This window comes from Megascapheus bottae, chromosome 20 (genome assembly GCF_031878675.1).
Source record: "Megascapheus bottae isolate mThoBot1 chromosome 20, mThoBot2.hap1, whole genome shotgun sequence".
Classification (NCBI taxonomy): domain Eukaryota; kingdom Metazoa; phylum Chordata; class Mammalia; order Rodentia; family Geomyidae; genus Megascapheus; species Megascapheus bottae.
The window spans coordinates 33975420-34001656 of record NC_143528.1 but is presented as its reverse complement, the minus strand read 5'-3'; the positions used below and the strand labels follow the sequence as shown (position 1 = coordinate 34001656).

Genomic DNA, 26237 nt, shown 5'->3' with positions numbered 1-26237 from the left:
CTCATTAGGACTAGATAGCCAATCACCTTTTGAGAACTAGAAACAAACCAGTTTTCACAATGATGTGTGCGTGTGACACAGTCAGTTTCCTTTGAAGGGCAGAACACGAACAAGCTCCAGGCTCATGGTGAGCATAAGACAGGTCAAGGGGACTGGCAGGTGGGGGTGGGGGGAAGGTAATCAAAAGGAATTGGAGCCAAGACTGGTGGGAGGCCCACAAGGCTGTCTATTCAGTCACTGGGGGGATGGAGCCTGTTCACATGTACCACCAGCACCTATCAGATGCCTCTGGTTCAGCACAACAATATCCCAAGGGTGCTTATCAACCCAGTGAAGACAGACCTGCAAGGTATCGGAAGTCCATGGAACCAGGTCAAGTTCAGCTGCTGAATCCTTCCCCTGGTTGTATGTTAGAAACGCTGGAACAGGCACCATTAGATAGCAAATTATATGCAAGCACAAGTGAAAACTCTTGAACTTCAGGGTCATTTTTATTTACAAAACAGACTCTTGGTTTTACAAAAATTACAAAATAGGACTCTTAAAAATAGAAATCGCTTCTCGGGCTCTTGGAATCCACTTTTAAGCGGTGACCATGAGAATGGCCAGTTACTCTCAGGGCTGCAGGTGCCCTCTTTCAGAACCATGCAGCTGCCATGGCCCAGGCGCAGTCAGGACAGACTCTGAAGGAGCAAGATCTTCTCGTTAATGCAGAACCTGTGCAGCACCACCATCAGATTCTCGCCACAGCGGGATACCTGGCGCTCCATGGCCAGGCGGAAGTCCTCCTTCACGCCTTTAGTGATGCCCCGGGTGACGGTGTGGTGCCTGGGGTCAGCGACAGGAAAACACAGGAGACAGGTTAGCAGCAGTGTCCGTGGACTGGCGTCACCGGGTAGGAAGAGAGCCTGCCTCACTTCTAAGGATAGTAAGAAACTTGAACCAAAATGTAAAAAGAAAAAGGAAATCTGCAAGCAAACACCTATTCCGGCCCATTCTGCTCTGACAGCCTTCACTAGGGCGATGAACTACTTGCTTTAAAAGTTTGCACTCCGATTGTCCATCCCTACTGCTGATGTGCACACACCACTCCGTGACGTAAGGCACAGTGGGTCCCCGTCCTCACTGGCACCCAGCTAGGCCAGCAGAGCCTGCCAAGGGAGCAGCAGCAAGGAGGGGATCCAGGATGCAATCAATCACCAACACGAGATGCCATGGGGCCCTGCAGCTAGTGTTTCCCCCAAAGCTCGGAAAGGCCTGGGCAGAGTTTGTGGGCTTCTGGGTGGTCACATGTCTCTCTGGGACTCCTTGGAGAGGAGCTGCCTCCCCTCCACATTCTCATCTGTCAGAGAAAAAGCAGGGGGTCTAGGGGACGCTGAGACAAAAAGGTAGCCCAGATGGGCAGAGAGGGCCTGCAAAGTCCTTAGAAGACCAGATTTGTCCAGATTCACAGAGGGGAGCTGCTGGGCTGGCAAGGGCCAACAAGAGAGGCAGCAAAGACTTGGCCCCTACTGTTGTACATTAGGGAAGGAAATGACAAACAAAACCCCAGAAACCAGAGGACCAAAAACAAACAAAAACAAAACAAAACAACAACAAAAACCTCCAGCAAACTCAATGGGTAGTTGAGCTACACGTTGGGAATGTCATAGATTTAGACAAACAAAAATCAATTCTCCCCTCCCCACTGCCTAATTTCTCTCAGACAGAGGAACAACTTTGAGTTTTTGATTGTATACTGGGCACAAAAAAAAAAAAAAAACTGCTGCAATCACTGGGTCATGGTTTTTGTTTTTTTTTTTTTTTTTAGAACATATCCTCATACAAAGTAAGTTCACCAGAAATCCTAAGATCGAGTGTAATAGACGGCAAGGACTGAGGTGCTAGGCTCGTGATATATCAGAGTACCCCATACAGGTCAGGAAGACTTAGGGAGCAGTAAGGGGCCGTGGGGAAAGGCAGTTCTTTGTGGACATGGGAGTATGGCTGGAGCTGGGAGTGTCAGTGAGGTCAAAGGAGGAGGTATAGATAGTTCGATGTTGCCTTGCTATAACAGACCAAGTACAAGGTCCTATCCCCTGCCAGCAGCAAGCTAAAGGAAAAACCTCTGCCCTGAATGCTACTCAGAATATAATTCAATGTCACACTTGCTGTCATGTTCCTGTTTCCATCTATAAGTAAATAGCACAACTTAATTACATTTCCATTAGAGCCTCTACCTTTCTCACAAGGCCAGCGAAGGTGCTAATTACAGCCACCGCCAAATAGTGATGTTTCTTTTGGTTATTGAAGGACCACACTGGCTCCATGTGGTCTAGGGATGTGGGGAGCGAATCCTTCTAGGCGGGGATGCCCCCCTATGATGCTGGCATTGGGGACAAAGCTGCCTAATGAAGGCCTCATTTCTTAGGAAGTGTCCCCATTATGAACTGATACATGGCTGTAGTTGGCTCTGATGGTTCAGGAGCAAGATAAGCTAGCTAGTAAAGACAGAATTGGTTTTGTTTTAGCCTATCAGAAAGCCAAAGGCTGAAAAAACAGCCCAAGTGGCAGGAGCAAATCAGGTCATTTTCTGTACTGACCACAAAAGAAAATCCTAGTTACTATTATAAAAAAATTAAAAAACCCAAATGAAAAGTTATTTCAAGTTAACTTCAGTTCTTTAAATATTTACAACCCAAAGTCTTCTTTTTTATTTTTTTGCTTTTCCAAAGAGACTCACTGCTTAGCACTAACTCTAATGCTATTTTATACATCTTCCATTTTGTTCTTCCAGATCCATAATGATTTTTAAATTCAACACAAACACATTGGCAACTTATGGAAAAAAAATAAGAGATGTTACAATATTACACCGGATGGTTTGCCAAGGGGATGCGAAATAAAGTAAAAAGAAAGCAAGCAAGCATGGTACAGAGCACTGAGGAAGGAAGCTGAAACCATGGGCGGGGACACATGTTGACACACAGCACACTATGAGCAGGTGTTTTGTCCACTTGGTACCTGTCAGCAGTCTGTATGTTGGGCTGAAGCACAGGTAAGAATTCCTGCTGCAGTAACCCCATGGGAGGGCTAGAAGGCCTTTAAAAAACAGCAAACAGCAGCATTCAAACACCCACACCGGCTCACCCTGCACTGCAAAAACAACACTCCGGAGAAGATACACAGGACTGGAAGCAGACTTACAGAAACTTCAACCTCGACAAGTCCCTGGCCATGGCGTGGGTTTTTTTTGGGGGGAGGGGGGATGTAAGGGGGACTGGGACAAGCCGGTGAGCCTCACTGTGCCTGCTGGGGTGACACTGGTGAGGAACCCTGGCTCCTGGTCCTGGAGCGTCCTCAGCCCACCTGAGATGAGGGCCAGGCCGGGAGGCAACTGGGTGGCAACAGGGTGAACCTGAAGACACAGTTTCAAGCACTGCCTCCTTGACTCTGAGCTCTTCTCGTGCCCACACCGGCTCCAGACACACACCTGGTGACCGTGGGGACCCACCTGGGGCGGGACTGAAACCCCTAAACTGAAGAGGCCTGGAGGGGTGACAAGGCTTTTGGTAAAGAAAGTGGGGGACGAAGGGGAGTCTACAGGTCAATCAAGTAGCTGATGGGAGGAATCTAGGAAAAGTTTGGGGCCCCACAGTGTGGTAGGATTCTGGAATAGAGATTTAATAAATTAGCTGGTAATTACCTCATTGAGCAACACCATCGTTTTCTAATTAAATCCAGTCTAGTGCGACCGAGACTACAAATATCAGCATTGAAACATTTCTCTATTTTAAAACACATCAGAGCAAAATGTCTAGAGAAAATGAAGACCTTGCCTCTCCTTCCCGTCAGGCACCAGGTACCCTGGTGTGTGTGTGTCTGTACTGTACCTGCTTGCATCCGAGATACCACAACTAGGACGGACTCACAACCTTACCCCAAGGGCAGGAGCTGTACACTGCTCACAACATGTCTGCCACTCATCTGGCGGGACCACCCATAAGGTCTGCAAAGGCTTCAGAGAATTTGTTTGGAACCCAAAGGGAAAAGGAATATAGATAGTTTTATTCAAGAGTCTAATTACACCTCAAGTAGTCAAAGCTCTCTGTCTTATGCAGTTTGATTCTCATACGGTAGTTGCGTATAAGTTATCTGAACACTCTGAACACCAGGTAAACTCCCGAACGTCCACTCATTAGGCAGCCATCCCTAGTCCTGTTTCCAGGCCGATACAATGGCAAGAGTCTTAGGGGCAGTTCAAGGAAAGGGAAGACAGGTCAAGGTGGGGGAGCCGAGAAGAATCCAAATGCACACCCCCACCTGCAAACGACCCCTTCCTGTTGTATAATCCAGGTAGCTAACTCTCCCTCACCTGGCATTCGGTGGCCCGGAGAATGTCATGAGCCCTTGACATGGTTCAGCTGCAAGAAAACTGGGAAAGAGAAGGAAGGCTCGGGACAATGAGGTCTGAGGTGGAAGGGCAGAGTTTCAGTCTTTCTTTCCCTCCCCCTTCCACACAATTGTGGATTGGCTGAGTAACAGGACAGTCCTCTAAAGGTTTACTCTCCTGAGGGTGAGGGGAAGGTTCTAGGGCTGTAGGAAAGCCCAACAACAGAAATCCAAAGATCAAAGTATAATTGAATAAAATAATTGAGGCTATGTGAGACCCGTGAAGGAGACAATCGGGACGCTGTATGGTAACTTGCTTTAACTAAAAGGCTTTATTAACAGTCGGCTTGCATAGTCAATATTGCAGCCTAGAAATGGTTTCCAAAAGGGTCTGCTGTTATTCTCAAAGTTGGGAGTATTTTCAGCCATGCAATGATTTCCACCCCCTACCCCATAGTTTTGACTCTGAATCTCAGGAGAGTCGATGTTCAGGGAAGATGGACATGCCCTCTGCCTACACAATATCATCCATATAGGGGGCTCAAGACTTAAAAATAAAAATGTACTCGTTCTTTCAAATGTGTAGGATACTGAATATGTTTCACAAGATTCCCAGACCATTCTTGCTAGGGCAGAAAAACACATTTGCTATGCACCTAACAACGGAGGTTCACAGAAACCCAGGGCACACATATGCCTTCCTTCCCGCCCTCAACATTTCCAAGTCTGAAGAATAACACAGCAAGGCTTGGATTTTTTATTTCAACCACCCAACACTTGCTGCTGTCACAAGGGAAGGTAAAAAGGAAAAGGTTCCCAGCCTCTCCGAGTGACCTTCTTTCCCTGACTAACAGACAAACTGAAGGTGCAGGAAGCAAAGGAGGAAGGATGAAAATAAAACTGCACGTGGCACTAACAGCAGGAAGGAAATATTACCCAAACTACAATGAGGATTAAGGAGAAGCAAGATTCATGAGCTATTTAAAAATCATAAATGATCACTAACATGGTATTTTCACCTGAGCCAGGCTAGAATTTCAGGGACAGGCCAGGGACTGAGCCCACCCCACCCCGACCCCACCGAGTCCTTGCTGGAGTCTCTCGGGGGACTCTGGGCCAGGGACCTCATTTAGCGCTGGGAAAGCAGAGGGAAGTGCATGGAGGATTTCAGATTGAATGTACAAATGACATCTTCCATTGTTCCTAATGAATTTCCTCTATTTTAGCACAGTTTTAAGCATGCCTACTCTCATGAAAATCACTTTATGTCTCATCAGAAATGTATATACTTAGGCTATAACTCTTGGAAAATGAGAAAATATCATGTGGAAACTTCCAGTCTAGTGAAAAAGCTTCAAAAGTAGCAAAAAATATCCTAATTTAAACTTTTTCTTTCTTTCTTTTTTTTTTTTTAAAGTTAAGGAAATACAAGTCTTTCAAACAGTAACCTAAATCACAGTGACTCTTGAAAAGAGACCAGGTCTGGATTCCTTCCTATTAAATTACCAAAAGGTACAAAAACTGACAAAAATAGTTCATACAAACACAGGAAAGGTGAGCATTGTTTGGAAGAGCAAAAGATGGTCTGCTTACTTGATGAGCATCCCTTGATTGGGGAGTAATTCCAGATGAATCTTTCCTCCCTCCTGAGTCCGTAGGTAGGCAAACTCCTCCAGCATGTCAATATCTGCAGGCCAGAGTCAGGTCAACCGCACATGACAGCAAGGTATTTCATCCTTCCAGGCTTGGCTACCACCATCCCACAACAGCAGCAGAGACAGTGTTGGAACTCAGGCCCAACTCCACCAAACTCCCTCACAGAAAGAAGTACTGGCAGAGGATCCGCCAGGCTGGGCTGGGGCTGTAGCTCAGGGGGAGGGCATTTGCAGGGTAAGCAAAAGGCACTGACATTGGGATAACATGTTATCCTTAGAGATAACAGACTCTATACAGTAACAATTATTTTTCCTTACTAAGAAGTCATAATAGTGAGAGTGCAAGACAGTGCTTTGGGAGATGTGCCTTCCTTCCCGCCCTCAACATTTCAAAGACTGAAGAATAATACAGCCAGGTTTGGATTTTCACTTTCAACTGCCCAAGAGTCACTTCCATAAAGTGCCTCTTACACCCACGTGTGCAAGGACTTCAAGATATTGCAGGGGAGGAAGGTTCTGTGAATCTTAAAAATTGGATGTGATATGTGATACACTCATATACACATTTTTTTGGGGGGGTGGAGAGAGGATATGTAACTCAAAAGGTTCAGTCAAAAAAAAAGAAAGATGAAAAATTCTTGCTTTGTGGCACTTGGAAAATGGAATGCATATCTTGCAGCTCAAAGTTCTGCACTAAGATAAGGGAAAGGCAGAAAGCCATCCACATTGAGGCATAATCCTCGGTTCCAGGAAGATTTTTGGCTAATGAACGCCACGCACTCCAATACCAGCTATAGTACAGAGCGGCTCTGGGCTGGGTGAGGACGCATTAGCGGTTAGGACAGCCAGGGCCTGGTGAGCTAACAGCCAGTCCCAAGGGACAATCTGTGTTCCAGAAATGCCCCAGGGGACACTCTTTCCATAGAAGAAGGCCAGGGAACTACGCTAATGTATGCTTTTCAGCCTTCTTCTTGCCCAAGGTCCTGTAGGCTAGTACGTCAGGAATCTTGGGTGCCTTCCTGAAAGTCCATTAGAAACAGAAAATGGACCAGGGGTGTCAAAGGCTGATTCTTTGAATTGTGTTTCTGAAGTCTTATCTGACTTTTAAAGAAGCAACCACCAGAGTTCCTTTCTTTTTCTCATGGTAATCAGGTTTGAACTCAGAGCCTCATGCTTACTACACACCTAGTTCCTTTTTCCTTTAGTTACTTTTCAGATTAGGTCTCTTTGCCCAGGTGGTCTTTCAATCAGTTCTCCTACTTATGAATCTCATGATTGGATTATGTGTCTTTCACTACTCCTGGCTGTTCCTTAAAATGAGACCTACCTCTCTTTTTGCCAAGCTACCCTCTAGAGTAGCCGAGATTACAGGTATAAACTACCTCTTCTGGACCCACAGCTCTATCTGAAATCATGATTCCTTCTTCTTTCCACCCCTAACAGTAAAATCTAGTATTACGACTTCAGCTTTGTATGATGCACTCATTCTATGGAACTCAGAATCCACTATGCCTGCTTGAACGAGAAAAAGGATACTTGTAACATAGTTGAAAAAGTTCTCGTATTGGAAATTTCCTTGCTGGCAGATCTTATTGATGGCTTTCAGGAAGAGATTCTCTCCCCGTGGCCATTCCTGCTGGAGCAACACGATCACATGGCCCAGCGCCATGTCGTCTCTGCTGTCTGTGAATGCTCTCAGCTGCAAGACAAACATATCCACAGGCAGGGAGAGGGGATTAGTCACCTGATCCACCCAAGATCACCTCCTAAAACACACTCCGGTGCAACTGCCTGGTCCAGTCACAAGACAAGGGAGAAAAGCACAAAGGAACTGCTGGCCCTTGTCGGGGCGCTTTCCAGGGAGGGCTGCCTCTGGGCTGTGTGCAGGGACCGGGCAGGTTCAGATGGAGTGGGCATGAGCCCATGAGCCTGAGGTTGGAAATCAGGGCTGGAGCAAGTTGAGTCATGCTCATAAGAAAGAATTTGAAGATTTCTTTTGTCCACTCGCAGTTTATCCCATAAGACAGGCTCTTTAAGAGGCCATGTAGGACAGAAACACAGGCAGTAAAAGGATGTTTTGTTATAAATGAACAGCCATGCATAACAATCATACTCCAAATCGTTTGCTGTCCAATGAGGCATGGAAACCATTGTAGCAAATATCAGTACTCTCTAACAGCTAAACCTTCCTTAACCATGAAGCCCTAGGCTCTGACACACCTGGGCCCAGGGCCAAAAATTTTCCAGCCAGCACTACCAGCCTTTGCTGATTCTCATGTCTAAAATTATGACAATAAACTCACCACTCTCCTGTGAATCTAACAGCAGGCACAGTTCCTTCTGTAGCTAATACAGAGTATTTGTACATTAATATTCACTTTATGGATTAAAATATCTATACAATCATTCATAAAATATTTACTGCATGCTAGGATATGTAAAGTTACTTACACATATGTCCCACAATTATTCACACACATAAGACTTCTCAAGGATGGGGCTAAGCTCCTGCTGTCTTCAGCCAATGCAGCTATGAATTCCTAGCCTATGGGCATCTCTCACTACACTCCAACTGCCTTTGACAAATATTAAGCCAAGGATTTCTATTCAAGTCATCCCAGGAAACCAGGACATTATGGCAAGTAAAAAAGTTATTCAAGATTATCAACTCACCTTGAAGCAGGCGAGCATCAAGCGCAGGCAGTAGGGCATGATCGCTTTGCTGGTACAGGGTAGGAGCTTCAGATCTGAACCTAGTGCAATGCACAATGTTGTGTTAACGTAGACGGACATTACTGGGGGCAACTCAAGATGAAATGTTCCAAGACGCTTTCCTCTCATCAAGGTAAGCAACAATCACACGACTGCTGATATAGTTAACCCTGACAGTGCTTTGTTGAGTCTATAGATTTCACTTCTCAGTCTTCTTTTCTGAATGCCATTGACTACTTTTCATCATAGAACATTTCAAATATACAGGAGATTACACAGGAAATATAAACACCAGTGGGCTCATCATTTGGCTTCATAAAATGTTTAATGTCTAGCCAGGAGAGGTGGCTCGCGTCAGTTATCCTAGCTATTCAGGAGGCTGAGATCTGAGGATTATAGTTCAAAGCCAGCTGGGGCACTAAAAGATAGACTCTTATCTCCAATTAAACACTAGAAAATGGGACATGGGGCTGTGGCTCAAGGGGTAAGGCGGGCCCAGGGATAGGGTGGTAGCCTTGAGCTAAAGAGCTCAGGGACAGCACCCAGGCCCAGAGTTCAAGCCTCATGACCCCCCCCACCCTGCACCTCTCCCACACAAAAAAGCTAATGTCTTGGTTTAATTTATATTTAATGTACAGGATCACAGAATCAGTGGGAGTTTTCCTCTTGATACCTTCTCTCCCTCCCTCAGAAGCAGGCCCTGTGTCGAATATGACTGGAGTTCCCAAGCTCCTGCATACTTTGCCATCTAAATTTATATTCAGAGGAACCCTCTGCAGGTGTTTGCTCTACTCTACTCAATGGGGTCACACCATAGGCGTCCTTCTAGAAAATCATGTTTTTGAACTCAGTCTTTGAATAAAAGTGCATGTACCTCTGGTTCGTTAACTTTCAGGGTTATATAGTATTTTATTATTTCCATATTACTACAATTGATTCATTAACTCTCTTTATGCTACATATTGAGGTTTCCAGTGTTTCACTATTTAAAACAATGGCTAAATAAATATTCATATTCATAATTTCTTCTGCATTTGTGGGAAAAAACTTTAAGCATGAACTTCAAATCAAGGTCTCTTTCCTTTGTGGTCTGTGCTCTTTATATCTTTAATCCTTTTCTATCAATCAGAGATTAAAAGTAAGAAAATTATTTTTTTGCATGGAAACTCTGTACACACATACTTAAAATATGTTATATGTCTAAAACTAAATGTTTCACAACATATTTATACTTTTGACCTGCAATGCAATCATCTAAAACTATTCTAGTCTATTTTACTAAAAAAAAAAAAAAAAAGTAAATTTCTGGTTGAAACTCAGGAACAGAAGACCCAGTCTGGAAAATACAGAACTAGAAGATGAGGTATATGACTAGAAAATGACCAGAAGTGATCAAGATAGGAAAATGAGTTCATAAAGATTCTTTCCCATCCCTCTCCTCCTCTTCCTTCCTTTCCTTCTCTCCCTTCTTTTACCCCTTCTCTTTCTTTCCTGTCCCTCTCATCTCTTCACCTCTCCTGGAGTGAGGAGAGCTTGGGAAGAAACACAGATTTAGAGCGGTGAGGAAGTCAGAGCCAAGGAAAGCGTTGGAAAGGGGATGCGCTTTGTTATAGGGAACAATGTGTTAGGTCCTGCAGATCCACGGGTCACAAGTTATCTTCTTACCAGGAAGCGCATGCACTTCTCTGCCGTGGGTTCTAACGCTGTTCTCACAAAGGAAAACTCCCCACTGTACCTTTTCTAAACTTGGGCTTCACTTTGGATGGTTCTTCCTGGGACTTGCCGCCGTCCTGGATTGGGAGGACCATGTAGCACATCAGATCCAGAACTTTCTCACAGGTCATCTACACAAGATAAGACCATCAGGCAATACCCAGAGACTGGAATGAAATCAAATGGATGTAAAAGCAAATACCCTTAACAAACAACTGGGCAACTAGACCGTAGATATGATATCATCCGTATCTGTTCAGCAGTGAACACAAAGAAAGGAACGGTAAGATCAACTCTACGGACCAGAGGAATCGTAACTCAACTGTCTGTGTGTAGGTGGCAAATGATGGTGGGAAAGCACAAAACTCTACCTATTCTCCAGTTGTTTACATAAGTAAATTAAAAAAAACTCACCGTGGCAAATTATAAATCATATTGTAGGGGCCAAGTTAAAAATGTTTAGGTATTTAAATTGTAATCAATTTAAGTATATAGAGAGAACCTGTACACAGCCTCCTGCATACTCTGACCCATCTTTTGATGACTTATATTACCTAATACAATGGAAGTTCCATAGGAACAGGTGTCACACTGTTGTTTAGAGAAAGAGGACAAGAATATCTGCACATTTCAGGAGAAATCAAGAGTTTGTGTGTTAAACTGTGGCCTTGAATTTGTGGAGTATGTATATATATGAAAATGTGCTCGTTGTTTGCTGGGAAATCACTGTGACAGGTGCTTTGAAATCTGAAGGTCCTACTGAAGTCCCCATGCTATGTCAGGAGAAGTCAGCCTCACGAAGATCTCTTCCTGCCAGCAATCTTATCTACTACAGAGGTTGAGATGTGAGGCTCATGCTTTGAAGCCAGCATGGGCAGGAAAGTCCAATTAACTCTAATTTCCTATTCATTACCAAAAAGCCAGAAATGGAATTGTGGTTCAAGAGGTAGAACACCAGCCTTAAGTGAAAAAGCTAAAGGATAGTGTCCAGGCACTGAGTTCAAGCCCGAGTACTGGCACAAAATATAAAATAAATCTGTTCCTGTGATTCTCTGTTTAGTGTGTGTCATAGCCATTTAAATAGAGAAGCTGAGATATGGGTAAGCTAAATGTTATAAATCTTTCACCATATACTGATGGCCTCATGTCTCCAAGCACAACCAAAAAACCTGCATAAAGCACGCTCAGTACAACAGATTAAGGACATTCTAGTCCCCCTTCCCACCAAAAAGCGAACAATGATCTGCCAAGAAAATGAAGAAATATAATCACAACACTTGAAAGCCCCTGAAGTCTAATTTCAGAAACGTTATACCATAGAGAAAACGAAAGAAAGAAAACATGTTTGTGGTTTACCATCATCTTGGTGGTCAGGTGAAATTCCAGTGCACACATGCACTGGCTTAAAGGGTCTCCTAGAACATAGGGAGTGCCCAGAGGTCCACGGCAAGACACTCTACTCACTCTGTACTCCCCCAGGGCGAGGTGACACGTCGCCAGCTGGATGAGTGCCCGCTGGTGCTCCAAAGTACCCTGTCCTGAGAGCTGTGGTTGAGACAGTGACCCCTGGAGAGCAGCTAGGTGATGCAGGCTGGCTATAGCCTTTTTATATTGTCCCTAAGGAAGACATAAGAGCAAGGAGGAAGGAATCAATGAAAACACTGCCATTAGAAAAGACAAACTAACAAACAAATCCCAGACTCTCTAGTTTATTAAGCAATCTGCAAGCAATTTAAAGGACTTCTGAGTGATCAAAGGAAGAAAAGGATCAAGTGGTCGAATCAAATCAATTACTGAATGTTAAAAGTTCTTTTCTTTTAGCCAATCTTGGGGTCTGAACTCAGGGCCTAAGTTTAAACCTAACTGTCCTTCGGTTTTTCTCAAGGATAGTACTCTATCACTTGAGCTACAGCACCATTTCCAGCTTCTTCTATGTATGTGGTACCGAGGAATCAAACTTGCCATCTTTATGCATGCTAGTCAAGCACTCTACCACTAGGCCACACTCCCGGCCCTGGTTAAAAGTTCTTTATGAGGGTGCTTCTCAAGACCAGTCACTCCGGATCCTCGGAGGCGTGGCTGTAGGACCATGCAGACACCAACATTTGTAGATGCTGCACTCTATTTTAACTGATTCATTTGCATACAGTGTATATTCACCTCTTGAAGACTTTAAGTCTTGAAATAAGACAACAGGAGCTCTCTGATAAAATGCAATTTGGAGTACATTTTATTTACTATGAAGGATGGGAGTAGGAATTTATCCATGTTATCACACTAGAACAACCAAAGTTGTCTACACTTTCCATTCTAGGGCTACGAAGCTGGAGGGCAGGAGGGCAGGGCAGGACTCTACAGAGGGTGAGAATCCTCACATTCTACTGGAATGATCGGGATGTGTGTGAGAGTGAGACTTCCAAAGACCATGGGAGGGGCCGGGAGTTTGGCCTAGCGGTAGAGAGCTTGCCTAGCATGCGCAAAGACCCAGGTTGATTCCTTGGTACCACATACATAGGAAAAAAAAATGGTGGAAGCGGAGCTATGGCTCAAGTAGTAGAGCACTAGCCTTGAGAAAAATCCAAGGATAGTGCTCAGGCCCTGAGTGCAAGCCCCACGACTGCCAAAAAAACCCCAACAACAACAAAGACCATGGGAGGTGTGGCCTTTCATTTTAGTTATTCTGAGTTGAAAGTGAACCAAGATCCCTCAGTCACTCAGCTGAGCACCTGTGATGAGGCACTGGACCAAGCCACAGAGGTACCCTGCAGATGAGGCACTAAATAACGAGACACTCATCATTCAGACCAGCACAGGGACCCGAGACACATGGCATTCTACCTGGTAGATGATCATATCCGTGAGGAAGATCCTTAACCACAGCCACGTGTCCGTCTTCCATGCCAAACAGATTCTTGTGAATTCTGAATGGGGATCCAAAAGCAAATTCACCGAAAATATGGAATGCAGAAGCAGAAAACAAAAGCAACCAACTTCGCAAGAGACTCTTGCTAGATTCTCTGTAGGCTCTCAATGCTAAAACACTAGATACAGACTTTTTTAGCTTAGATAGTTTTAAATTAGAGCACAAAGCTTGCCAAATATAAACACACAGGTGGGATTTTGTTTTAGACACCAATACTGACAAGCACATATATTGAATTTCATATATTGACATTCATTTATTCATCCATTTATTCAGAGTCAGTGTCACTTGGTAACCCAGGCTACCCTTGAACTCAACATCTTCCTGTCTTCGTTTCCTGAGTGCTAGGATTAGTGCCATGAGCCCAGGCTCATCTTCCATTTATCTTATCAACTACTTCCCCTTACAATAAGAAGTTTGATCTCATTTTTTTTAAAGGGAAATGTCTAACTAAATGGAAACTTTCTTATAAATAGCCATATATACAATCATAAATTCTACATACAACAAAGAAACTGACTTAGAAGCTAGGACATGATTCATCTTTGATGTGCCAGCAGGGGACAGGAGGTCAGGGGACAAATGTCCACTGGCTAAAATGAAAGCAATGGAACTTGAATGAAAACGACAGTAAAGAGTGATGATATCTCAATGACATAGCAAGTTCAAATATTATGCAGACAACCCTGTCCCTTTTGTGTCTATATGTCAAAGGCTTTTGAACTGAGTTTCTCAGGCAATCAGCAGACACAGATAAAAACTACAACAATCCATGTACAGGTGAGTGTGTCCTTATACATGTATAGCTTGAGAATGAGGCAAAGCAATGGGAAGAAAGATCAAGAACAGAAACCTGAAAGAAACAAAAGGCCAGTGATACAAATATTAATAACAAGCCAAGCATAAGTGATTTGTTAATGTAATGACGGTGAGGAAAAAAACAAAAACAAAAAGACTCACACAAGCACATTCTTACCTTTGTCAAGAAATTCTAGCGAATATAGCAACTCCCAGCTCTCCCTGGCCAGCTTAAAGCTTTCTAACACTTCAACAGAGTTAGTCAGTTCTGCTTTATTGACCACAATGTGACGATTCTTTCCCTTGGCTGCACATTCTTCGTCATCTGAACTCTGCTTGAAGAGTGAGAAGAATACATTGTCTGTTAAGACACACATGTAATAAATACAAAAAAGTGATCAGGAAAAATTGCTAAGTTTCTAATTTTCAAATAGAGATCTCAAAGATACATCTTCCTGGTCATTTCAGCTTGGATTTGGGATTAGACAACTCAACAAAAGTTTTGTAAATAAAGTTTTACTGTAAATTTAAAATAAGCCATACACTCAAATGGTACATGATAACTCAAACTAGTTTTTCCACCTTGTCACTACTGACCCTTTGGACAAGACCATTCAAGCTGTTCCTCTACTCTGTACATCTAATTCCATCTCCTTACTCCCAAGAGGAAGGCTGTAAAAAATCAAGAATTCCCAGACGCTGTCAATTACTTACTGTCGGATAACTTTAAAAAAATGCTTTATTATGAACCTCCCAAGCCTTTTGCAAAGAATCATCTCTAGGAAACATACAATGTACCTAATTAATGTTTAGGGATTACCATGGTTTTTTCTCTTCCTTCCGCTAGTTTCCTCTTCTTATGTATGTGCTTATTACGGTCAATTTCTACATCACCATACACATTTGATACATCTTCAAGAAGCACCAGGGGAACTTGGCTGGGGGTATTAGGACCTATGAATGGATAGAGGAAAATACAAACATCAAAAATACAGTACGATAGCCAAGTACTGGTACTCACACCTGTAATCCTAGCTACTCAGGAGGTTGAGATCTGAGGATTCCAGTTTGAACCCAGCCCTGGCACCAAAGTCCAAGAGACTCTTAAAATCTGGCTCAAATGGTGGAATCAAACCTTAAGAGAAATAGGCAAGAGTGAAAAGCCCTGAATTCAAGCACTCAGTAATGGCATAAGAACAGAATACTTGACATTGATGAGATGTTTGTTCAATTGTCACAAGACAATGAAGTCCATTCATGTGTCTAGAGCCATTTAAATGATGTAAACAGGTAAGTATACATGTATGTATACAGTTATACCATGCTGTTTTGTTGTTTTGGTTTGGCTTGGGAGCAGGAGGGTCAGGGTCTTACTGTGTAGCCCAAGCTGGCTAGAACTTGGTGTCCTCAGACTTCAGCCTCCCTCGTGCTGGCACCACACCCACCCAGCCTTGGAACTGTTGATGAAGGTCTCTATAGTGCCTCTAATAGGTCATTGTTCCTTCTTTGTATTTGTTCTTCCCTTATTCAATATATTTTTTTTTTAAAACAATGACCACAGCCCCATTTCCCATTTTCTAGTGGTTAACTGGAGATAAGACTCTCATGGTTTTTAGTGCCTGGGCTGGCTTTGAACCACAATCCTCAGATCTCAGCCTTCTGAGTAGCTAAGATTACAGGCTTGAGCCACCATGCCCAGCATTAAAACTACTGACTTAAGCCAGCCAGCTGATCATTTGATCAACTACATGACCAGCCTCAGCTCTGGAGTTTGGTAGTGATGGTAACAGCTCCATTCCCACTGGTCCATGATTCCCAGATAATCCAAAACACACACCAACCTTGGAAGAGTGATGGCTGAATGCTGCTGACATACTGGAACGCATTCTTGAAGAAGACCAACATGGTGGAATAAACTACCTGGTTCTTGTATTTTGCATGGGCCTCGCTGTCAAAGTTGTTCATGTACCTACAGAGGTCTTTCATTCTGTGCAAAATATCACCGTAGCTTCTGAAAAATAAAAGGACGAGAGAAACCTTTCAATTCTCTGGGCTTGTCAGCAAAAAGGCTACAGGAAAGCTGTAACAGCTTCATCTCAGTTATCAATTACAGAAATGAACATTCATTACCGTCTTCCTTTATCCATTTGCCACTCACATCTCACTCCAACTACATTCAAAATCTTGAACAACCTCTCCCAAGGGTCCACAATCTGGGATGATTTTTCAGTCAGACCTTCTATTACATACTTCTGAGAGCTACGTTTGCTAGGTGACATTAAATCAGATGTATCCTGGGCACCTGAGGAAAGCAGGGACCCACAGTTAACATCAGGACTTCCTATGCCTGAGGTATTTAGAGAGAAAGCGTTAGACTCCTGTTCAAAAGCAAGGAGGACAGAGCTGTAACACAGCATGGCCACGCACCCACAATGCCCTGCTCACATCACACTAGTCCCGTAAGACCGGGATGAAGCCCCAACGTCCACTGATGAACGAGAGGCAAATGAAAAGGAAATCACAAAAGAGAAAGAACACCGAGGAAAATTCAAAGAAGGCTTAGAAGACACTTCTGCAAGCTCAACAAGCTCATACAGGGCTTGAGACCATGGAGGAACATCCAGAGGTTTCCATTCACAGAGGCAAGTTCACTTCTGCTTCCCAGAGTGTCTACCACAACAAAAAGAAACCACACTAACCATCGTGGATGGATTTCTGAAAAGAACGCTATATTTTCAACAAGAGCCACAAAAAGGTCCCCTGGGGGCTGGGGGTGGGGGGAGGGGGAGACGCTGCTCAGCTTTATCCCTGGGGGCATGGTGTGGGTGTGGAGTGGGCTATGGCTTCCAGGACTGGCTGAGAACACGCAGGGGAGCTCCCGTTTCTCAGAATCCATTTCTAATTGGAGGCCGTGTGTGATGGCATGTGATGCTTAAGGACCCATGACTGGCCGCTGGTCCTGGCAGGGAGTCATTGTACAGTTCAGTGCATCTGAGGTGAGCGGAAGTGAGAATGGGACTGAAAAGTCTCCCCATTTTTATCCAGCTGTCAACTGTAGAGACAGTGGAGTGCATCCAAAAAGAGTGATGGCCGTGAAGAGGGAGCCGTGGATTCACACCTGTGCCGACAAAGCTGCGGGACGCCACCACTTACCTTGAAGCTGACTTTCTATCTGAGGGGACCTGGTGACATAGTTGATATAAAACTCGGCTGCTTTGTTCAAGTACTTATATAATAAATTGGCAGGCAAGCGGACGTCATGGTTGTTAATTATTAGAGGGAGGACATCACAAACTGTTTAAGGAGAAAAAAAATCAGAAAATGAAAACACACATCAGGTTGTATGCTATTAGAAAAAAAAAATGAACTTCATCTAGTTCACTTAGTGTAGCATCTAAGACAGGTAGGGGAAAAGTCTCTTATGGGACATTTATTTAAAAACAGCACTGTGAAGAGACATGGCTGGAAGAAGGCAGCCGGTGACACTGAAGTGCCTGGACACCGTGGACAAAGATCATCTAGGGCCGGGAGTTTGGCCTAGTGGTAGAGTGCTTGCTTAGCATGCACGAAGACCTAGGCTCGATTCCTCGGTACCACATACATAGAAAAAAGCCAGAATTGGTGCTGTGGCTCAAGTGGTAGAGCTCTAGTCTTGACAAAGTCCAAGGACAATGCTCAGGCCCTGAGCTCAAGGCCAGGACTGACAAAAAAAAAATCATCTGTGATGTTCACAGGTCAGGCTGGATGGTATGAGGCACGAAGTAGAGGAGAAGCTAGTAAAGAGGGTAAATGAGGGTAGATGTAGGATGTAGTTTATTTGCATGTATGAAAACTATGACACTATTGTTTTAAGGGGGAAGGGGATGGGAGACAGTGACAGAGGGGTGGGGTTGACTCAGATGTCCTATCTACATGCATGGAAATGTCGTCGTGAAATCTCTCTTGCACAACTTCAGGTATGTGCATAAAAAAAGTCCAGGGGTATGTAATACTACATGATACAAGTCTAGAAGTTGTTGAAAAGCTTCTGGGATTAGAATCATGAACAAGGTTTTATATTTCTTAACACACAAATGATCTTATCCCCAGAATGGACATGTCCCCACCCCCAATCTTCACTCACCACAGGAGTTAATATCAAGTACAACTTTTCTTACCAAACAATTTCCTAAAACAGTTCACAGGAGACTCTTGTTCTTCAATCGATTCTGCTTCTAACAGCGCCTCCCCAAGGCCAACCTGTTTCAAAATAAAATTAACCATTTACTATGTGGCTTCCAGAGCTGAATCATAAGAAGAAACGTAATTCGGGGGGCCGGGGGGAGAGGGGATTCTCTGATTCTCTTCCTTATCTGAGTTTATCTAAGTTATAGTTCTCTAACCAACAATCTTACTTTAAAAAGCAGGAAGTGTAAGAATGGCACAGCAAGCACTTCCCCGAAGGCCAAGTTCACCTGGCCACTGGGCCACTCTGGTCTTAAGTTATTCTCTGAACCTATACAATTAAAAGGTTAATGAGATGTTCATAAGAACACCAGGAGAACAGTAGAACCAGAGTCAGATGATAATACTGGAGAAATTTTCTAAGAAGAGTGGAAATCGACTTTATTCTCTATATTAAGAGATCCCAATAGACAGTGTAAGCACAGCAGCAAGTGCCTTATGAAAACCCACCAGGATGCCTGTAGGATCTCCCATGAACCACACAGCATGCCGGCATGGAAAAAGCCCACAAGACCATGGAAAAGAAACTTTAGGGCAATGCAGTTGCTGGTCCAGGAAGACAGAAGAAGAAAGGGAGGGAACAAGGCTCCCACCATCCCCTTAGACTCTGGACTTCCAGCTGTGAGAGAATTTCTGGTGCTTTATGCTTTCTACTATTTTGGAATGGCAGCCATAAGAAACTCATAAAAGGGAGTATGAAATGGTTAAGTGGGGCAAGCAGCCCAGGGCAGGGGTCAGGGGAGGGGAGTGTTAAATGAAAATAGAAAGCATGAATTGATGGAATCCTGAATACCACTGGCCAGAAAAAGCTATTAGGCATTTGGGACGCAGGTCCCATAGGGGATTCCTAGCACTTACTAATGCCCACCGCTAGTGCTGCATACTTTTCCAGATGTAAGGAAGTAGAAAGTACAGAGAGAAGTGTTCGGGCTCCACAAGGACTGGCATACAAAACAGCCCATCTGTTATAGCCATAAACTGTGGCTCTTGCTTAAATTCAAGTGTATTTTCAAACACACTGGGGGAAAAAAGCCAATAAAACCTAGTGCAAATAAATACTATAGTTCAGTGGTTGATGTGTGTGTGTGTGTGTGTGTGTGTGTGTGCGTGTGCCAGTATTGGGGCCTAAACTCCGGGCATTTTTCCTCAAGGCTGGATGGTGCTCTACCGCTTTTGCCACAGCTCCACTTTTGGCTTTTGGGTGGTTAACTAGAGATAAGAGATTCTTGCACTGACTTCAAATGAGGTTCCTCAGCTCTCAGCTGAAAAGCTGAGGATTACAGGAACGATCCACCAATGGGCTAATAATTATTTCTTTATACTGATTGAACTTCTGCTGCCTAATGGCAGTGGTCCCTAACACTGGCCTGTTAGCTTTCCTGACAAAGACCCTTCTGATTGAGGTCTTACCTACAGTTGCAGAATCTCTGTTTTTGGGATAAGACAAACCACAGCTCTTCAGTGGATCATCACAACTGCATTTTCTTATAAGGAGAAGGGAAGACTGGTTCTTACCCCATGTTGCACCACCGTTTCAGGGAAGCGCCTCAAGAGCAGAAGCAGCATTTCCGATCTTTCCAGTGTGTTGAAGCATTGCTCTGTAACCTTCAGGAGCATTTCGCACTGGACCCGGCCAGGAAGAGTTTCAAACAAACCTGGACACAATGCATTTTACTTTTAATAAGTAGTTCAAGAAAACATGACCCAGAAGTGTTAAGGATGGCATTTCTCCCAAATATGGAACGAGTAACAATCACCATGGTGGAATTCCACCAAGAGAACCTGGAGGGTCTTTGAATCCCACAGTACTTGGTGCAAGACGTTTGCTGGGTAATCATAAACATTCAAAGGCCTTACTGTCTACTGTCTACAGAAGACCAACACCATTGATGGGTGTGAGCTTACAGTTCCTGTCACACATGTTGGTAAAAACAAGGGCTGTTTAGAGCTGAAATGACCTAAACCATCTGCTTTCTAGTTGGCCTTGTACTTGGAATCTTTGATCCATTACAGCAACCAACATAGTAGTGTTTTAAGATAAAAAGTTACAGATTATGAAAAGCTTTCCTGCTGCTTTGTGTAGAGATTTGGTTCGAGACACAAATATATTCAACTAGGGGCCAGGACTGTGGCCTAGTAGTAAGAGTGCTTGCCTAGCATGCACGAAGCCCTGGGTTTGATTCCTCAGTACGACATACACAGAGAAGCTGGAAGTAGTGCTGTGGCTCGAGTGGCAGAGTGCTAGCCATGAGCAAAAATTGTCCAAGGACAGTGTCCAGGCCTTAGACTCTTTGGCAGATCCAAAGACTTTAAGGAAGCTTAGAAGCTTCTAAGCAGATGCTCAGGGACAAGTGGTATTGTTAAGGACTTTAGTAGCCAAGCATTAACTATATATAGGATACCAACACCAAGGTGTGAGTTCCTCTTGGCATTTCTGTATATGACGTGGAATTCAGGAAGGGGCATTTTATACACTATTAGAAGATATAATTCCACACTTGCCTGGTTGTTGTGTTTTTTGGAGACAGGGTCTCCCTGTGTAACCATGGTGTTATTAAGGCTTGGGTCACCCTGCCTGGTGCTACTTCATACTTACTTCTTAAAAACTGGGTTTGTTTATCCTGTGAGTCATTCCGCAATGCTGATGTAATGATGCTGATTTCTCTCCATACCACTGGCTGGTCTGGGAAATTCACGAACCTATTTTTTTTTTAATGGATACATGAAATTAAAAGATCAAATTCATCAACATATTCCACAAATAAGGTATGAATATCAGTATTTGTGGAAATCACTTTCTTCTTTGAGCAAATACTTAGACATGTTGAAACAAACCAAAATAAAGATATAAACTATTTTAGAAAAAGGAGTATCTTGAAAGTCCTTAAATTTTTTTTTAAATGATACACACGCAACCCAATATAGAAAGAGAGCCTGCAAGTCAACAAGAATAGCATCCAAAAGAAAAAATAGAAAAGGCAAATCAGAGAACAAACAGCTGAAATTATACTTAGCCTTATTAGTACTATGAGTAGGACAAGTTTACAAAACAAAATAATGTATCTTTTCTTTTATCAGATTGACAAAAATGAGACTACAGCAGGAGGATCACTTGAGCAGCCAAGTTTAAGAACAGCCTAGATAACTGAGTGAGACTGTTTCAGAGAGAAAAGAAATAGAGATCCATAATATTCAATGTTGGTAGAATAGAGGAAACGCTTGCATACCAATCATGGAAATAAAATTAGGGTAGTCTTTTTGGGAGAGTAATTTAATAGTGGATCAAAGTTAAAATGTCCATTTTGTCTCTGACAAAAATGCACGTTGTAGGCTCCTCTTCCACAGAAAGAAAACACATCAGATATACCTATAAAGCTGCATACTGAAATTCTGAATATTATTTTAAATAACTAGAAAAAATAGATGCCTGTTCCCCCCCCCAAAAAAATGAATGAGTGTGAAATACTACATAGTCATGAGAAAGAACAAAGGAGAGCTTTACATACTGACACAGAAAGGAGTCCCATCAGGTTGGACGAGGAAAGCTGTAGCATGAACTCACTATTGTTTTGTTTTGTTTTGTTTTTTGCCAGTCCTGGGCTTGAGCTCAGGGCCTGAGCACTGTCCTTGGACTTCTCAAGGCTAGAGCTCTACCACTTGAGCCTCAGCACCACTTCCGGTGTTTTTCTATGTATGTGGTACCGAGGAATCGAACCCGGGTCTTCATGCTAGGCAAGCACTTTAACCACTAGGCCAAACTCCCGGCCCCATGAACTCACTTTTGTAAACGTCTTCCACACCTAGGTGCCTCCCCCCAAACCTAGGTCACCCGCCTTGGGCACAGAGACACAGATACAGTCCAGGTGAGCTTTAAGAGACTTTCACTGGGGCTGGGAGTTTGGCCTAGTGGTCGGGTGCTTGCCTAGCATGAAGACCTGGGTTCGATTCCTCGGTACCATATACATAGAGAAAAAGCTGGAAGTGGTGCTGAGGCTCAAGTGGTAGAGCTCTAGCCTTGAGAAAGCCCAGGGACAGTGCTCAGGCCCTGAGTTCAAGCCCCACAACTGGCCAAAAAAAAAAAAAAGACTTTCACGGTTTGTTCTTTCTCAGGCATTGCTTGAATGCTTGCAATGAGCATTTATAACTCCTAAAATCTGTTTGTTCTCTGCCACCCCGGGGAGGCGGGGCCTCGTCTGGAAGGAGGTTTTGGGTCCTAGGGATGCGGAGGATCTCGGCGGCCGCCCCACGCTCGCTCCACGGGGCCCCGGGCGGTGGGGGGGGGGGGAGCCGGGGGGTCGGGCGGCGGCTGGTGCGCACTCACATGTCGTACAGCAGCCTCCCGGCCGTGGCGGTCCGCTCGGCATTGCGCTCGATGGTGTACATCTCATACTGCAACGACACCAGGCCGGGTCACGGGTCAACCCTCCCCGTGTCCCCGTCCCCGCCGGCCCCGGGTCCCCGCCGACTTCCCACGGGGCGCAGGCGTGGGTCCGGCCGCCCTCCCCGCACAAGGCTCCCAGGACACAGTGCGAACGACCCGCAGGGGCCAGAACACTCCCCCTGGGGACACCCGGCCGGCCCCGGGGGGGTCCCCGGCTCTCCGGGCGCTGGGGGAGAGGGGCGGAGGGGACCCCGCAGGGCGTCCCGGGCTGCGCCGCGCTCCCACCTCCGCGCCGGGCCCGACCTCACCTGGATGTTGAAGTCGGCCGGGTACAGGCTGCGGGCCGTGATCAGCCACGCCTTGGCGGCCCACAGGTCCTGGGGCACCAGCTCCCGGGCTCGCTGCACCAGGAACTCGCAATCCCCCTGGGCAGACATGGCCCAGGAGTCCGCGATCCGCCGGCTGCAGCCCAGGCAACCAGACCTTCCGGCCGCGGGAGGACTCGGGCCGCCGGCCGCCGCGGGAGGAGGCCCCGGCGCATGCCCGGAGGAGCGCTGAGCGCGCGGACTGGGTTCAAGGGCGCTCCGGGTTTTGCGAGCAACCGCCTCGGGGCGCCCTTCAGCTTCCGTACGACACGGAGATCCGAGACGCCGTCCTCCCATTGGTTCTCCAGGGTCGTCTCCAAAACGCGGAAAGGTGGATTTCCACTCGTGCGGGCTGCAGCGGGACGCGGCCTTAAGCCGGGAGCATGCGCAGTAGCCGTCGAAGCTGCTGGGTTTTGGGTTTTGGGGGCGGCTGTGGGCAGTGTTTGGGGAGGACCATCGGACTTGGGGTGCACAGCCCTTCGGCGTCCCCTGAGGCGTGGAACCTGGGACGGGACTGGAAGTTGGAGCAATCTGAATGTCCCTTTCTCCTCCCCTCTGCCCCTGGGCTTCAAAGTGCTTTATCTATCTATCTATCTATCTATCTATCTATCTATCTATCTATCTATCTATCTATCTATCTATCTATCTATATCTATGTGTTTATAATCCTGCTGCTTTTGCTGTCAGGGTTGTTTCACCTTTGCTTGTCTGGATGCTAGGGGAGTTATAAAGATGAAAAAAAAAAAATCATCGCCCCAGCAAAGGCTTAAAAAAAATCTAACCTAGATGCACAACCAATAGAAAAATAGCTAAATCATCTCCTCCAACCAGGACCATGGATTCCTCTTCCATTCATGTAATTTTCACTGCACATTTCATTTGAATAAAAAGGAACAAAAATTCCTCGCTGAGGCCAGGAGTTTGGCCTAGTGGTAGAGTGCTTGCCTAGCATGCATGAAGACCTAGATTCCATTCCTGGGTACCACATACATGGAAAAAAGCCAGAAGTGGTGCTGTGGCTCAAGTGGTAGAGCGCTAACCTTGAGAAAGCCCAAGGACAGTGAGTGGGCCCTGAATTCAAGCCCCAAGACTGGAAACAAAACAAAACAAAAACCAGAAAACAAACAAAACCAACAACAACAACAAAACACCCTCCCTGCTCCTCTGATGAGGATTCAGTGAATTCATTAGTTAAATAGAAGAACTGTTCCAAAAAGTAACTACTCAATATTATATTTTTCAAACAAATATTACATATGTCACTTGGTAAACTTGACTTGTAGTTGATTGGCTCTGTGTGCATGTGTGTGCATGCATGAGTGTGAGCTCTGGGTTTTGAATTCAGGGTCAAGGCTAGTCCTCTACCACATGAGCCATAGTTCTAGCCTTTTTCTACTTCTTTTTCTGTAGATGAATCTTATGGGCTTTCCTGCCCTGGCTGGCTTCCAACCACAATCCTCAATTCTTGGTCTCCTGAGTAGTTAGGATTACAGGCCAAAGCTACAGGCACTAGCTGACTGACATTTAAGACCAGAAGATAAACGATTCAAAGCTAATTTAAGTTTTCTTTATAAATAAATAAGAGGATAAAAGAAGGTGAAGGGTACAGTGTTTGAAGACAGTTAAAAAGCACGTTAAGAAGAGGAGTAGGAATAAAATTAATATGTGAGGTGAATTGGATCCAATCAACTATATATATTATATTACTATATAATATATTACAGTAAATCCCCATTTTATAATTAAGATATACTCATAGAGGAAAAATAGTGTTGGAATATTTTAATCAAATTCTTCTTACACAATTGTGAATTGTCGAAATAAAATAAAATAAAAATAAATAGGGCCAGGAGTGCAGCCTAGTGGTAATGCTTGCCTAGTATGCATAAAGCCCTGGGTTTGATTCCTCAGGACCACAGACACAGGAAAAGCCATAAGTGGCTCTATGGCTCAAGTGACAGAGTGCTAGCCTTGAGCAAAAAGTGTCCAAGGACCCTGAGTTCAAGCCCCAGGATTGGCAAAATAATAATAATAATAATAATAATAATAAATTAACAATAATAAAACTAAATAAAATAATCTCCCTACCAAAAACAAATATATGTGGAAATATGGGTCTTCTAAATCAATACAAATGAGTACATGACTCAGTGAACTGAAGTTCTCTAAAGAATCTGTATTTACATCAAAGATCCTGCAGACTGTTCACCTTGGTGACTGTGGAGAAATGAAGCTTGTAGGCAGCTGTCTTAGGCCTCCACCTAGCCCTTTACCTTATCGTTCTATTTAACCGAGAATTCTTCTAAATACTAGGAAAACTTGGGAATGTACATTATGCTCAACACACCTCTAGCTCCCACAGACCCTACAGCTCACGACACTATTCAAGGACATCTGTGGAAAAGGTTACCCCACACTCTACCAATGTAGTCAATGTAGTTTGCAAATGTATTTATGTATGACTTGCTTTTTATCTGTCACCTCTTCCATGGTGGAGCCCATCCTTGGAGGGAACTGAAGCCTATGTTCCCAGCCAAGGCTACTTGTATTTGACTCTGAAAAAAAAAAACAAACAACTATTATTTCTTTTAAAAGAGTCACTAGATTATATCAACACTATTAGTGGTAATATGCAAAATGTATGCTTACTAATTACGCTTATACAGAAAGAATTTGTATACTAGTTTTAGATTTTAGTATTGAAAAGTACACATACACAAAGGGACATTATGTAATATAGCAAAGTTATACAATCCATTAAGAGCCCTATGAAAGGACTAGGGTTGGGCCGGGAGTTTGGCCTAGTGGTTAAAGTGCTTGCCTAGCATGCATGAAGACCCGGGTTCGATTCCTCGGTACCACATATAGAAAGAAAGCCAGAAGTGGTGCTGAGGCTCAAGTGGTAGAGCTCTAGCCTTGAGAAAGTCCAAGGACAGTGCTCAGGCCCTGAGCTCAAGCCCAGGACTGGCAAAAAAAAAAAAAGAAAGGACTAGGGTGTGACCAAGTAAAGAGCAACTTTCTTCTGATAGGCCCCAGGTTCAAATCACAGTACTAAAAAATAAGTAAATTAAATTTTAAAAAAAAGTGTGTGCGTG

At 44.3% G+C, this 26237-nt stretch overlaps 1 protein-coding gene across 8 annotated transcripts; it reads right to left on the bottom strand.

Moving 5' to 3' along the window:
- Positions 1 to 472: 472 nt before the first annotated feature.
- On the bottom strand, positions 473 to 23305 carry Ints10 (integrator complex subunit 10). Of its 8 annotated transcripts, none has more exons than XM_090354257.1 (19): positions 23086 to 23305; positions 22718 to 22785; positions 20993 to 21096; positions 19912 to 20051; positions 18330 to 18411; positions 17326 to 17466; positions 16303 to 16474; positions 16014 to 16183; positions 14993 to 15126; positions 14351 to 14507; positions 13290 to 13372; positions 11916 to 12068; positions 10474 to 10582; positions 8700 to 8779; positions 7563 to 7725; positions 5965 to 6058; positions 4355 to 4414; positions 3004 to 3081; positions 473 to 828 (listed from the first exon to the last, which is right to left on the bottom strand). In XM_090354257.1, exons 1-19 carry the CDS (start codon positions 23212 to 23214, stop codon positions 672 to 674), a joined length of 2274 nt encoding a protein of 757 aa, XP_090210383.1. In that variant the 5' UTR covers positions 23215 to 23305; the 3' UTR covers positions 473 to 671. The 8 variants fall into 8 exon arrangements, with proteins under 8 accessions (XP_090210383.1, XP_090210389.1, XP_090210390.1 ...); XM_090354263.1 differs by lacking the exon at positions 4355 to 4414 and adding an exon at positions 3920 to 3997; XM_090354264.1 differs by lacking the exon at positions 4355 to 4414 and adding an exon at positions 3920 to 3997 and having other exon boundaries at positions 14351 to 14504.
- Positions 23306 to 26237: the final 2932 nt, after the last annotated feature.

Excerpts from the sequence above, each read along its gene's own strand:
- Ints10 (XM_090354263.1), bottom strand. The coding sequence starts at position 23,214 with ATGTCTGCCCAGGGGGATTGCGAGTTCCTGGTGCAGCGAGCCCGGGAG. Across the intron at positions 21,097-22,717 it reads GGGAGGCTGCTGTACGACAT|GTTCGTGAATTTCCCAGACC; the intron begins GTGAGTGCGCAC and ends AAAAAAAAATAG. Across the intron at positions 15,127-16,013 it reads TCAGCCATCACTCTTCCAAG|GTCCTAATACCCCCAGCCAA; the intron begins GTTGGTGTGTGT and ends ATCCATTCATAG.